The 12247-nt window shown below is 48.0% G+C and overlaps 7 protein-coding genes across 7 annotated transcripts; 6 read left to right on the top strand and 1 right to left on the bottom strand.

Annotated features, from left to right (window-relative positions):
* Nucleotides 1–172: 172 nt before the first annotated feature.
* Nucleotides 173–548, top strand: N7466_002164 (uncharacterized protein; the record flags this gene model as incomplete). Its single annotated transcript, XM_057161562.1, has 2 exons — nucleotides 173–374; nucleotides 442–548. The coding sequence occupies 2 exons, from the start codon at nucleotides 173–175 to the stop codon at nucleotides 546–548; spliced, it is 309 nt and encodes a 102-aa protein (XP_057024847.1).
* A 1217-nt stretch (nucleotides 549–1765) lies between these two features.
* N7466_002165 (DUF614 domain protein) lies at nucleotides 1766–3119 on the top strand (the record flags this gene model as incomplete). The annotated part of the gene is made up of 2 exons (XM_057161563.1): nucleotides 1766–2831; nucleotides 2887–3119. The coding sequence occupies 2 exons, from the start codon at nucleotides 1766–1768 to the stop codon at nucleotides 3117–3119; spliced, it is 1299 nt and encodes a 432-aa protein (XP_057024848.1).
* Nucleotides 3120–3532: 413 nt separating this feature from the next.
* Nucleotides 3533–5155, bottom strand: N7466_002166 (MFS transporter; the record flags this gene model as incomplete). The annotated part of the gene is made up of 3 exons (XM_057161564.1): nucleotides 3533–4363; nucleotides 4420–4497; nucleotides 4547–5155. 3 exons carry the CDS (start codon nucleotides 5153–5155, stop codon nucleotides 3533–3535), a joined length of 1518 nt encoding a protein of 505 aa, XP_057024849.1.
* Nucleotides 5156–6132: 977 nt separating this feature from the next.
* On the top strand, nucleotides 6133–6546 carry N7466_002167 (transcriptional regulator family TF; the record flags this gene model as incomplete). Its single annotated transcript, XM_057161565.1, has 1 exon — nucleotides 6133–6546. The coding sequence occupies one exon, from the start codon at nucleotides 6133–6135 to the stop codon at nucleotides 6544–6546; it is 414 nt and encodes a 137-aa protein (XP_057024850.1).
* A 199-nt stretch (nucleotides 6547–6745) lies between these two features.
* On the top strand, nucleotides 6746–7990 carry N7466_002168 (fungal specific transcription factor domain-containing protein; the record flags this gene model as incomplete). Its single annotated transcript, XM_057161566.1, has 1 exon — nucleotides 6746–7990. One exon carries the CDS (start codon nucleotides 6746–6748, stop codon nucleotides 7988–7990), a length of 1245 nt encoding a protein of 414 aa, XP_057024851.1.
* Nucleotides 7991–9651: 1661 nt separating this feature from the next.
* Nucleotides 9652–11005, top strand: N7466_002169 (uncharacterized protein; the record flags this gene model as incomplete). Its single annotated transcript, XM_057161567.1, has 6 exons — nucleotides 9652–9831; nucleotides 9888–9924; nucleotides 10010–10077; nucleotides 10156–10529; nucleotides 10588–10658; nucleotides 10716–11005. The coding sequence occupies 6 exons, from the start codon at nucleotides 9652–9654 to the stop codon at nucleotides 11003–11005; spliced, it is 1020 nt and encodes a 339-aa protein (XP_057024852.1).
* Nucleotides 11006–11605: 600 nt separating this feature from the next.
* On the top strand, nucleotides 11606–12079 carry N7466_002170 (uncharacterized protein; the record flags this gene model as incomplete). Its single annotated transcript, XM_057161568.1, has 2 exons — nucleotides 11606–11742; nucleotides 11812–12079. The coding sequence occupies 2 exons, from the start codon at nucleotides 11606–11608 to the stop codon at nucleotides 12077–12079; spliced, it is 405 nt and encodes a 134-aa protein (XP_057024853.1).
* Nucleotides 12080–12247: the final 168 nt, after the last annotated feature.

The raw sequence follows: 12247 nt of genomic DNA on the forward strand, positions 1-12247 counted from the left end.
AAACAGGATTTGAGCCTCTCGTATAAATACTAACGTTCAAGGCGGTTGCCCTACCTGAGCATTATTCGATTTGACCGTGTAGCTTGCGCAACAACTTCGATCACCGCCTACCAAACTACAATCAAATCTCAATACTTCAACGCTGAGGCTCATATCCAGGACTTCCGCAAACATGTCGTCGATCATCACTTCCATCAAAGACCTCATCATGTCTATGTTCGAGCTGGTATTCTCGGTATTCCAGACAGCTTTTGATACGGTTTATGGCCTCCTTCATACCGTCGTCGAATTCTTTATTGGTATTTTCCGGATGGCATTCCATACAGCTGGAGACGCTTTGGAAATGTTAGGAGGAATTGGCAAATTTATCGCCAGTGAGTTGAACAGTGTCTAAACCCGACCGGGATCTTGAGAATGGCATACTGACCACTCTTATATCAGGCAATATCGTTATCATCGGGCTTCTTGCAGGTGGTGCATACGGATATGTGCAGTATCAACGTCGCCAAGGGCGGACTGTGAAAATTGGAGACAAGAAGCTACAATAGGCTTAGTTGATCCCGTGTCTAGGTACTCGTACCTGTGGACCTAAGTATTTGATCAAGAATCAAGATCGACAATGCGAGTCATTTCATAAGAAGAAATTTTCTCTAGGTGCTTCACAACAGCTTTTGAGTGAAGATTTCGAATTGCTTTCCACACTAGGATCTTGGAATATTGTACATTAGGGAATTTTTGTATATTAGTATAGCCGGTTTCAATGTTTTGAATGACGTCGGTGGCACAGCTTTGTTTGCTTACTGTGAATTTTACCTTTTCAGGCTGACTTTATTTCAAATCTTGTCACTTTTCTTCTTTGATTTTCATCAATTGTAAAACAGCGGATATTATACTTGAAGGATACTTGAAGGATACCGATTCTGAATGATACCGATTCTACCTTGGTAGTTCGGCCAATCAATTAGAAGAGGGGTTGGAGCTTGGGTGGGAATTTGGAAGAAAAAAAAAAAAAACGGAACATGAGAGGGCGAAATTTGAATATGACCCCTCAAAAACCAACAATCAAATCCCATCGCAAAAAGGTTCTTACTGGCTCTCTGAAAATCCCCTCAATAAATGGCCCATACGTGGCCCACTAGTGAAAGTGACGGGACACGCGAGAGGTGTGAATCAAGTGTGATCGACTGGATGTGATGAGAGTGGCCCTAACGCCCAACGGGAGGTGCCGGGCGGGTCCCAGTCCAACCAGCGTTCGCGACCATGTGAAGCAGTTGCATTAGCCGTGCAAGGACCACCGTAAACGACAAAGTGCTCAACGAACCTCGAGCTCTTGAGCCAGTCATGTTACTGCATCTCCGCCGACCTCTAACCCAGCCCGCCTCAGACTATCTCCACTCCGGCGGTCTGGTACACCCCGATGCCCTCTCATCACGCGCTTCCCCTCTCTAGAGCTCCCCATGGACCTGCAATCGGTTCGATTTCTATGGATCTGCAGTCGCATATTGCCTTGCAGTGGGCCGGCGGAACATTCGTTAACCGAGCACGTCCCGCACACGTTGATCTCCAGGGGAAGCTCTTGGGAACTTGCCATGTACCTGTTACAGCGCCAACTTCTCTGATCATTTCCCTTCTCCACAGATCTTGGATTTGATTTGTGAACTTTCCATAAAACAGCTGTGCTATTTCAGCTTGACTCGAATCTATCCATATTGTTAAGCTTCTACCTCATCATCTATAGGCAAGGTGTCGCACAATCGCCGCCAAGATGAGTCGGCCATTGCATCTGGACACCCAGAATGGACAGGGCCATAATCCACGATATTCGTTCATGGAAACTCCACTTGAAATGAGCCCTCCGTCCGATATCCAGTTCCCAACTTCACAAGCCCCCGTGCCGGCAGACTCGTCGAGCTCGGCGCCGCAGCAGCAAGCGGCGACCGAGCAGCCGAGGGATGCACAGCACCAATCGACACAGTACTTTCCCAATGAAAAAGAACAGCATTTGCAACAGGAGGGCATGATTCCCACGTTTTCGAAATATCCACCGCCAGACCAACATCCGGCTCACTTTGCTCCTTACGCGGAGCCTACTCAGTCGTCGCACGAGATCCAAACAATAATTCAATCGCCTATGCAATCACCCATGCAGTCGCCGCTACACTCTCCGCTTCATTCACCACAGTATCCTCAGCAATCATATCAGTATCAGTATCAGTACCAGCAGATGTATCAGCAGCAACAACTCCAACTGCAACAGCAGCATCAGCAGCAACAAACATATCAACAGTGGTACCAGCAGAATTACCAACAACAGGTTTATCACCAACAACATCAGCAGGCATATCATCAGCCACAATCACAGCTCCCCCAAGAAGCATCCCAAGATATACCCTTAGAGACATATGATGTACCTCCAAGCTCCCCAGGGCCTCTACCGGTGAAGACAAACCCTGATGCTCCTACAAGAAGCGATACCATGACAGTCGCACCCGATGTCAATCCATTGCAATCGCCTAAACTATCATATTTTCCACCCGCAGCTGCCTCATCTCCAGCGCCCGTGGTAGACGACTTGAGTACAGCCCACCAACCTGGCCAAATCATGCACCCAAACCAAGAAGTTATAGGCGGAGGATGGACCAACGGGTTATGCGACTGTTCAAGCAACTTTGCAGCATGCTTCATGGGCATCTTCTGTCCCTGTATTCTCTATGGAAAAACCCAGTATCGCCTCAACAGGAAGTCCAAGGGAGAAGACCCGACCAACATGTTAGGATACGAGTCTTGCAATGGATCCTGCACAGGAATGGCGCTCTTATGTGGCTGCCAGTGTAAGTATTTGAGTCTGATATTTCCGTAATAGAATGATAGGCTAATATCCAACAGGCATTCTTACTGCTCTTCAGCGCAGAACAACACGCAAAGCCTATGGGATTGCTGGAGACTGTGGCTCGGACTGTGTACGGTCTACTTGCTGCTGTTGCTGCACTCTCATTCAGAACGAGAAGGAAATTCAAAAGCGGGAGGAACACCGGAACCGTGCTGCTATAGAACGAGGCGCGACCTTGTCACCTTACATGGCCCCTGGTCCAATGTCATACCCCCCACCACACAAGTAAAGCATGGTCTACCCAGCATGATTCATTCATTGCATAGCCAACCTTGAAATCTCTCCAGGACCTGTACCTTTAACGAAGCGATGTTATATCCCACTTAGCATGAAATTCATTTTTCTGGTGTATCAATTTATTTATGAGACTGAGTCGTAGGTAGAGCCTCAAGTTCATGCCTATGCCCGTTACAATCGAGGGGTTCCAGCTTCTGAGGAAATCCTGGCACGCCCGCGGCCCAAATTCCAAGGGGCTAGCGTACGGACGATCAATAAATCCTACAGGCTCGAGACTTTGTTCTTATCACCGAAACTTTGGGCCGGAATTGGAGTTCCACATGAATATTACAGCAGCCCCAAAAGGCCACAGGGATTATACTCTAGTGGTGTTGATATTCTATCTATGAAAGTCTTACAGAACATTTACAGCTTGACTGTCGTCCGACTCCTCAAAAATTCACCATACCGATAGAACAGAACTGGCACCGGTGCAAATGCCAGGGCCAGGAACCCTAACAGCGTATTACCCCATCCGTAGTTGAGCGTCGAATACATATGCGATCCAGCAAGCGGCAAGAAAGCCCCGAACATCGATCGGAGGAGAATGTTGGCCCCTAGTGCAGATGCCGCCGCTTCTGACCCAAACAGATCCACCAGAAACAGTTGGGAGGGCATGACCACGAAGAAGGAGCCAAACCCAACAATGAAAGTTCCAATAATCGGAGCCATCCAATGAACCTGGTAGTATGCCGTCCAGCCGTAAATGAAGAGCCCAGGTCCAATGACTGGCGGGAACCACATCATCAGGACTAGCCGGTATTCTGGCTTAGGTTCCTGGACATTGTCCGCCGCCATTTTTTCCTTCATGATTCGGTCACTCAGAATACCAAATGTGACTAGCCCTACTAGTTCACCAATGCCGAGGCCCAGGTAGGCCAGACCAGAAGTGCCGGTGGTGAATCCGTACTGGCCTTCGAAGACCATGCTGAAAGTAGCAAAAAGGAGGTATAGAAGGCCGAAAATGAGAGCCACGTAGATGGACATGCCGAGCACAATCGGCGAGAACATCAAGAGTTTGGTGGGGCGTACGAGGGCGGCGACAATGATCTGCTGCTCTTTGAGGCCGCGATCGAGTTTTGACCGGAGGTGAGGGTTCCCAGTTACGCTTCGCAAGTGGGCGGCTTTCCGTTCCAACAGGGTATTAGGGTGTGTTTCGCGCATGAAGATAAGCGTCCCGATAGACGCGGCCCCTCCCTATCATATTGTTAAAATTAGGGATACTACTAGTAGCCAACAACAAAGCCACTTACGAGGATCGCGACCACCCAAAAGACCCATCGCCAACCCTTTCCTTGTGCAACGAAGCCCCCAATCACCGGTCCTAGAACCTAGATTAGTTAGTACTAATGGTTCAATTGGTGGGTTAAAGTAACATACTGGTCCTAGAAGGGGGCCCAAGCCGAACAAGGCGGCTGCCGCACCGCGTTTCTGAATCGGGATGACATCGGCGATCGTTCCACCGCCGAGGGAAAGTGGCGCCGCTCCCGCACAGCCAGTGATAAACCGGAAGACCATAAGTTGAGCAGTAGTTTGACTAAGGGCGCAGGCGACAACAAAAATGACAAAGATAAAATTGCATACGTGATAGACGATGAGGCGCCCGTACACCTCGGAGAGCGAGGAAATGATGAGGGGACCTAATGCGAACCCCAGTAGATAGATACTGACGATCAAAGTTGCAAGGGTCGTGTTAGTGATCTCCAAGTCTTTCACGACGCCCCCCATTGCCGGAGCGACCATGGTTGAGGCGATGTTGCTAGTATGTTGGTTAGATTGGGGGGTTTTGTCTCCCATTGATAAGACGGCCACAATCACAACATGACCAAAACTCTTGGCCGCACGCCAGTTTACGGGGTTCTCGGGGTCATCTGGACCGCTCCAGTCGACCAAATCTTCCTGTAATTCAGGTAACCGCAGCTTGGCCGCCTCCTCATCTGTTTTCAGATGGGCATCGACCTCAGTACGTTCGCTCTCGTCACTCTTCATTCTCGAAGCTGTTTATGGACAGGAATTGTCGTATTAAAAAGAGTTTTCCGTATTTTTATTGAGAGAGAAATGCCCGTAATGCTAGAGGATTGATTCTTTATATATTGAGAGAGAACCCCCTCGAATGATGGGTCTTCTTGGGGGAATTCACCAGTGGCGAGTTGATTACACCTCCGTGTCATACTAATGGCCTAGGATTAGAACAAAGAGCGGAGCGGACGAGCAGACAGAGAAAGGGGACTCGTTGAGGATGGTAGAAAAGTGGAATGAATCGACGCAGCAATACGTAGTGGACGAAGGAATCAAAGGCGAAGCCGGAGCGGAGGAGACGACGGAGGAATACACGGAGGAACATGTTCAGAAAGAGTTCGTTAATCGTCGGGACGGATCGACCCGGGCCTAGCTGGATTAGGTTAAGAGCATGGCGGACGTACAACTCGTCCGATCACCTCCGTTCAATCACCCACATCTTTCTATCAATGCAAAAACACTTTCGTTGAAATCTCTATCTATTGGCTCTGCATTCGTTTCTATCATTCAGGAGGTGATACGAACGTTCTTTGACGAAATTAAACCCCACCCATCCCACCGCACGTCTCGATAACCACAATGGATTCCCCCTCAGCGGACGAACTCAGCCCCCAGGCGGCTTCCATCAATAATCGGAGCAAACCCCAGCTCTCCTGTAATCTTTGTCGTCGGAGGAAGTGAGTATTATACGTTTTCTACTCTCCGAATCAAATTTGACGAAAAACTCCGATAGGCGCCGATGCGACCGCACACAGCCCTGTTCGACTTGCACCTCTCGTGGAGTGGCGCTTTCATGTGCTTATCCTAACAACCAAGCCCAACAACCACCCGCGTCCAGAATTTCCCGGCGTCGACTGCTGCCTACGCCACATGGGACCCACAGAGGTCGCCCCCAAGGAACCTTTCAGGACCGTTTGGGCCAGTTGGAGAGTATTGTCATTTCACTGATGCAGAAGACCACCTCCGATGTCCAAGGCCGGCCGGACCAACATCCCGTCGCATCGGCTACCCAAGATCACCCCCAGGTAGACCCAATAGAAGGGGCCGCCAACTCTCAAGACTCTCCAGCTCAGTCCGACGGCAGAAGTGTATGCTTTAACTCCTCAGATGCCCAGTACGTCGGAGGAACCCACTGGGCCGCTATCCTAGATAGGATCGCCGACTTAAAAGAGCAGCTAGAGCGAGAAGGCAACGAGAACATTGAAAAGCCTGCTTTGCTGCATACTTTACTGCTATATGGATGTAAATCAGCAAGTAAAGAAGATATCTTGGCAGCTCTGCCTGATCGACCTACCGTTGATCGCTATGTCTCCCAGTACTTCAATCGATTGGACTTGGCGCCATGTAAGCCTCTTCTCTAAGATATGCGAATATTGACTAATACAGGGCATCACCATCAGCCTGTCTTCATAGTACCCAGTTTACACGTGAGGTATGCGAACGATTGTAACAAATAACATGGCTAAAGTGTCGTTCTAATGATGATAAATATAGTATGAGCAATTCTGGGAGAATCCAATCCAGACCTCGGTTATGTGGCTAGGTCTTCTCTTTTCTATAATGTGTCTTGCAGTGCTAGCTTCAAGTACGCCAGATCCCAGCTCATCTCCAGAAGTCCGCAATCCGTTGGTGGACACGTACCGCGAAAAGATAGTACAGTGCCTCATTCTAGGCGAGTACACCAAATCCGGGCGTTACGTATTCGAAACTCTATACCAATACTTGACTATTGAGTATTCCATCCGGAAGGATGCGGACCGAGACATCTGGATTCTTTCGGGAATTGCGGTCAATATAGCTCTACGCATGGGTTACCACCGTGATCCCTCACACTTGCCCGGGATCTCTCCATTTGCGGGAGAGATGCGACGGCGGGCCTGGGCCACCATCCTACAGGGAGATATCCTGATATCCACCCAAATGGGCATGCCTCGCATGATCAAGGATTGGCAATGTGACACCACAGAGCCCCGTAATCTAAATGACTCGGACTTCTATGAGGAATGCCTCGAGCTTCCTGCGTCTAGACCAGAGACGGAGATCACCACAGTTTCGCATCTGATCGCTCGGCGGCGGATCTTTGCCGCCTTGGGTGCAATAGTCGATTTCACTGCATCGGTACAGCTGGTGGCATACAATGAGGTCATGCGACTAGATCGGATTCTGCATGACGCGGAGGCGGCGGTCCCTTCATACCTCCGTATGAAGACCATGGCCGCGGCGGTAACGGATTCCCCGCAAGTGATTATGCATCGGCTCTTCCTCAGGCTGATGTTTCACAAGAGCCAGATCATGCTACACTGTAAGTATTTAAGCCCGAACCTAGCCCCATCTTCCGATGGTCAGACATCGTACTCCTACTCGCATAGCTCTTGCATAGAGGCAGCTTTGGGTATTCTGGAAATCCAGCAAATCCTTGATGAGGAAACCAACCCAGATGGCCAGCTTTACATGATGCGATGGCGCGCTTCCTCCTTCATGACGCATGAGTTTCTGACAGCCACGATGCTGCTGTGCTTTCTCACGCGACAGAGAAATGGTGGCCTAGAAGTACTGACCAAAGGCCAAACCTTGGACCAAATCATGGCAGCACTCACAACGGCACAGGGTATTTGGGCAAGGTCGAGAAATTCATCGGTGGAAGCAAAGACAGCAGCAGATATTCTGAGCATTATTTTGAAAAAAGAATCGGGCGATTCTAGTATGGGCGCAGAAGGCCAGGCTACAAGTAATTATTTTTCCCTGAGTTCAGGTCAGTCGGCCATCTTAATTGCTCTGATTACGACCTTGCTTACAATAACCTAGCTCAGCTGATGCCCTCTGCCGCTGGAGGGCCTGATGGAAATTTCCTGGAAGAGGATTTCTATTACGAATACCCTTTTTTAGGGTCAAGTCGGATATTCCCAGGTTCAGCCATGATGGATCCGAACCTCGCATGGCAGTGGCAACATGTTCGTTACAAGCCCTATCCTCTGAAGACATTTCACTCATGAGATAACAGTGTTTTGAAATGGGATCACTTCGGGATCCAGCCTAGAGCATGGATGCAGAGTGTGGACATCTGGAGTTCGGGGGATTGTCGTCTTCGGGGCTTTTCGGTGGGATATCTGTATGTGGATTACCTGAAACGGCCCCAAATATGTCTAAACCATTACTAGACGTCTATATGTATACCGCAAAGACAACATTGAAAGAAGAATCAATTGATGCATATATAATGAACTAATTCCAGATGTCTCTCTCCTTTCCTCCCTCTTTCCTTTTCTCCCCATCTCACTCACTGGAGACATCTGGAAGAAATACTACATATAGTTTGGATTCCTTCACCACCTCATTTTGCATCGTTTTCCCCAAACCTACACTGTAGTTCTGCTACATATTAGTGTGCACATGCAGTCGAGAATCCTCAAATTCAAATAGAATGACAGCACAGTATGAATGAAACTGCGTCATGTTAAGTTCAAATGTTGTAATTTTTTCAAAGCCAACTTTAGGACATTTGAAAATTCGAAAGTTACCGATCGATTCTCCATGACCATGGCCCCGGTTGTGGGTGCACGCTTGAACCAGGATCTTGGGTGTTGAAGATTAGATGCATCGAACATTGAAGCGCACAAGACTGGGGACCCCCGGTCGCATGATGTCAGTGCAGGGATCGACAAAATCTATTTGACAACATTTGAAACATGTCGCTCTTAATACGGGCTATTACATACTAGTATCGCTTCTTTTAGACCTTTGCTGACAATTATCCTATTAGACGTATCATGAGGCGATATAAGCGGAACTGTATCTCTACCCCCGATCGGGTAATCCACAACTCGCAACACTCGATCAATTCAGTGAAGAATCACTTATTTCCGATCGATATCGGCCAGCCTCTATGACTGATCAATAAACCCCCCCACATGGCACACTGAGAATGGCACTAGCAACTGCTCAATGCAAGGCCAGGGCCAGAGGACAATTTGGTTCAATAGTTGGCTACGAATTGTTGTGCCAGTTGCGGATGATCTATCCCTTTACCATGTTCTGAGTAGCGAAAGAGTAGAGTGGGGGCACGGAAGTTATTCCCAGAAACTTTATTACAGACATTTACCCGATCGAGGCCATGTTGATCCGTCAGAGTTGGTGATCGTCGCATCTGATCGCTTCCTGCATGTAAGGGCTGGATACGTCTATTTTCTTCCATAACAACCAAGTTCCGTCATGGAAATCGGGTTGCCTTGATGGCATCAATGGCTCAATCCATGAATAAATGATAAATCCAAGACACATTGCACTCAGGGGTGCAATGTACATGGTTCGTTTCTCACTCCACACTCCTTTATAGCGGCCCAGGTCTTCGGATTTCACCAAACAGTGTCCTGCTCTGTGCGTCTCGAGTGCTTGGAACATTGAAGAAATCGAGGGGAATATTTGGAAAGAAACTGTGAAATTCCTTTGCAAGCACTTGACCTAGAAATATGTCTTCCACTTCGCAAACCGAGACTGGATACGATCATGGTAATCTTCGTCATGTGGTTATCACTGCGACTTGTTTCGCATTTATCTTGTCCACCTCAGCAGTTGGCTTTCGCATTATTTCCCGAAAGGTCAACGGGTCTGGCCTCTTCGCGGACGACATTCTTATGATTTTCGCATTGGTATGTTTGGTCGAACTTGATATACTCTTACGTGATTCTCTTGCTGATTATGATAGCTTTTTGAGTATGGAATCACCATTGCGGGCGTTGTTTGTGAGTTTGTTTTTCATTTCCCCCTCTTCAGAACTTACTATGTATCGAATCTGCCTCGCCTACATGAGCTAACTATTACGAACAGTGCTATACAATGGACTGGGAACACATATCCAATATGTCCACCCCGACCAGCTGGTGGTTTACTTGAAGGTACGTCCAATGATCTCTACTATGAATAGTGTGCTTTCCTCTAGCGTCAAGTCAAGCTAAAATTGTTATACCTACTAGACGCTCTTTACCGGCTCAATCCTTTACACCAGCTGTATCGCATGCATCAAGCTATCTATTCTCATGCTATACCGAAGACTGTTCCCAACAAAATTAATGAAAGCCGGCGTCAACATAGTTGGCCTAATTGTCATTCTATGGGCAGCATGCGGTATTCTCGCCGGCTGCTTCATCTGCCTGCCCACCAAGAAACTCTGGCTTCCCACCACACCAGGCGCCTGCATGGATTTGGGGAAGTTCTACTACGGTCTCCAGATTCCAAACATCGCCACTGACGCAATAATTCTCGTGATGCCTATGCACACTGTCTGGAATCTCCCCATTTCACGTGCGCAGAAGACAGCTCTTTCTGGAATTTTTGTCGTGGGTCTACTGTATGTATTCGTGGGGACATCATACTCATACTGCCATACACATGCTTATAAATCCCAGGACTTTGATTTTCGATATCGTTCGTCTTGTTGCCCTCATTGACCTCTCCAAGGCCGGAGACGATATTACCTGTAAGTAGCCCTCGTTGTTTTAGGCTACTGGTTTTTCAAGATACTGACTCCATGAAGACACCCAGGTTAACTCGAGTGTGTGGACATGCATTGAGCCTGCCGTTGGTATTGTGGCTAGCTGCCTGTCCAACATGCGTCCCTTATTCAAGGCCGTACATGAGAAGGTTTGGAGCCGCTTCTCTAGTCAGGGCAGCACTGCCAATGCTAGCCAACAGGAAATCGCGGGCGAGAAGGGCGATTGGGTTCGTAGAACTCCAAGCCTCGGCGACAATGGGACTCAAAACTCTGAAAACGATTATCAAAATCATAGCCCATCCCCTCAAAATCACAATCGGAGTCCTGCTTAGGAGAAACTGAAGCAGAGTCAGCAGTTCAACTCTCCATTTCAGTGCTCATTTCATATGTGCATATTCAAGTCTTTTATAATTTGTGTCAGCACCATCAATGGCGCAGAATATACGACCAAACTTAGTTTTTAATACTTCGCAGCAATATGACATCTTTCAAGATTCAAATGTTCCTTGAAATCTTGGAAGCTGTTTTGAATTCAACTTTTTTTCTTCTCCATATTTAGTAGGTACGTGCCCGACTAGGTAGTACTAGGTACATACAAAGAGTACAATTTCAAGAACACCCGAGGTCTTCGTATTTGGAAGCCATAGCGCATGATCATATAGACAAATATCAACCAAGCACAGCGATAAGAAAAAGGGCGATCATTAAAACATGCCTCCAAGCGTTCTGAATCCAAGACGGTCATTGGTCAGATGGAAGACACCTCTAGCAAATCGCCCCTCACGCCAAGCAAGTACCATCAAAGCCCCACCCCCTTTAACCTTTCCACATGATCACAACAATGCGCAATGACGCGGGAAGATCATGCCGCAAATTTGAGAAATAAAACCCTTCCTCTCCCAAGTATGCTAACACAAGCATCGAAACAGAAAATGCGCGGGCTCGATGATAGCACTGACATCCTAATTCGCGTTGGCCAGACTGCAGGCGAACAGGTCAAGCATGGCTGGAACGCCTTTCTCAACTTTGCGGCCCGGGACAATGTCCTCGAGGTTGCTTTGGGTTTGATGTAAGTGTTGCTCGCTCTGGTATTTTCTTGTTTGGAAGATCGAATTGCTCACATATTCATCAATCACAGCATCGCTAATTCCTTCACAAAAGTCGTAACGTCGTTCGTCTCTGATATTATCCTACCGGTCGTCTCGCTGCTTCCCTTTTTGAATCGGAACATGGACCAGAAGTTCGCAGTCTTGTCACAGGGGCCTCACTATGATCCTGATAAGGGGTACAACACGGTGAAGCAGGCTAGGGATGATGGTGCTCTTGTTTTAGCATGGGGGTACGCAAACCAGAGAGCTCGCAGAGCTCACGGGAGGGTATTGGGGAGTTTGATTATGCTGTGCTGACTGACTGCGTGCAGAGGATTTATCGAGAACATGTTAAGCTTTATGGGAGTTAGCTTGACCTTGTTTGCGGTCGCGCATTTATACATGCTCGTCTCTCACAACAAAATCATTAAGCCTACTATCAAGTGCAGATACTGCAGGAAATACATAAGTGTCGAGGTTGTATAA

This window comes from Penicillium verhagenii (genome assembly GCF_028828195.1).
Source record: "Penicillium verhagenii strain IBT 33310 chromosome Unknown utg000003l_segment0_segment0, whole genome shotgun sequence".
In the NCBI taxonomy this organism is placed as follows: Eukaryota; Fungi; Ascomycota; class Eurotiomycetes; order Eurotiales; family Aspergillaceae; genus Penicillium; species Penicillium verhagenii.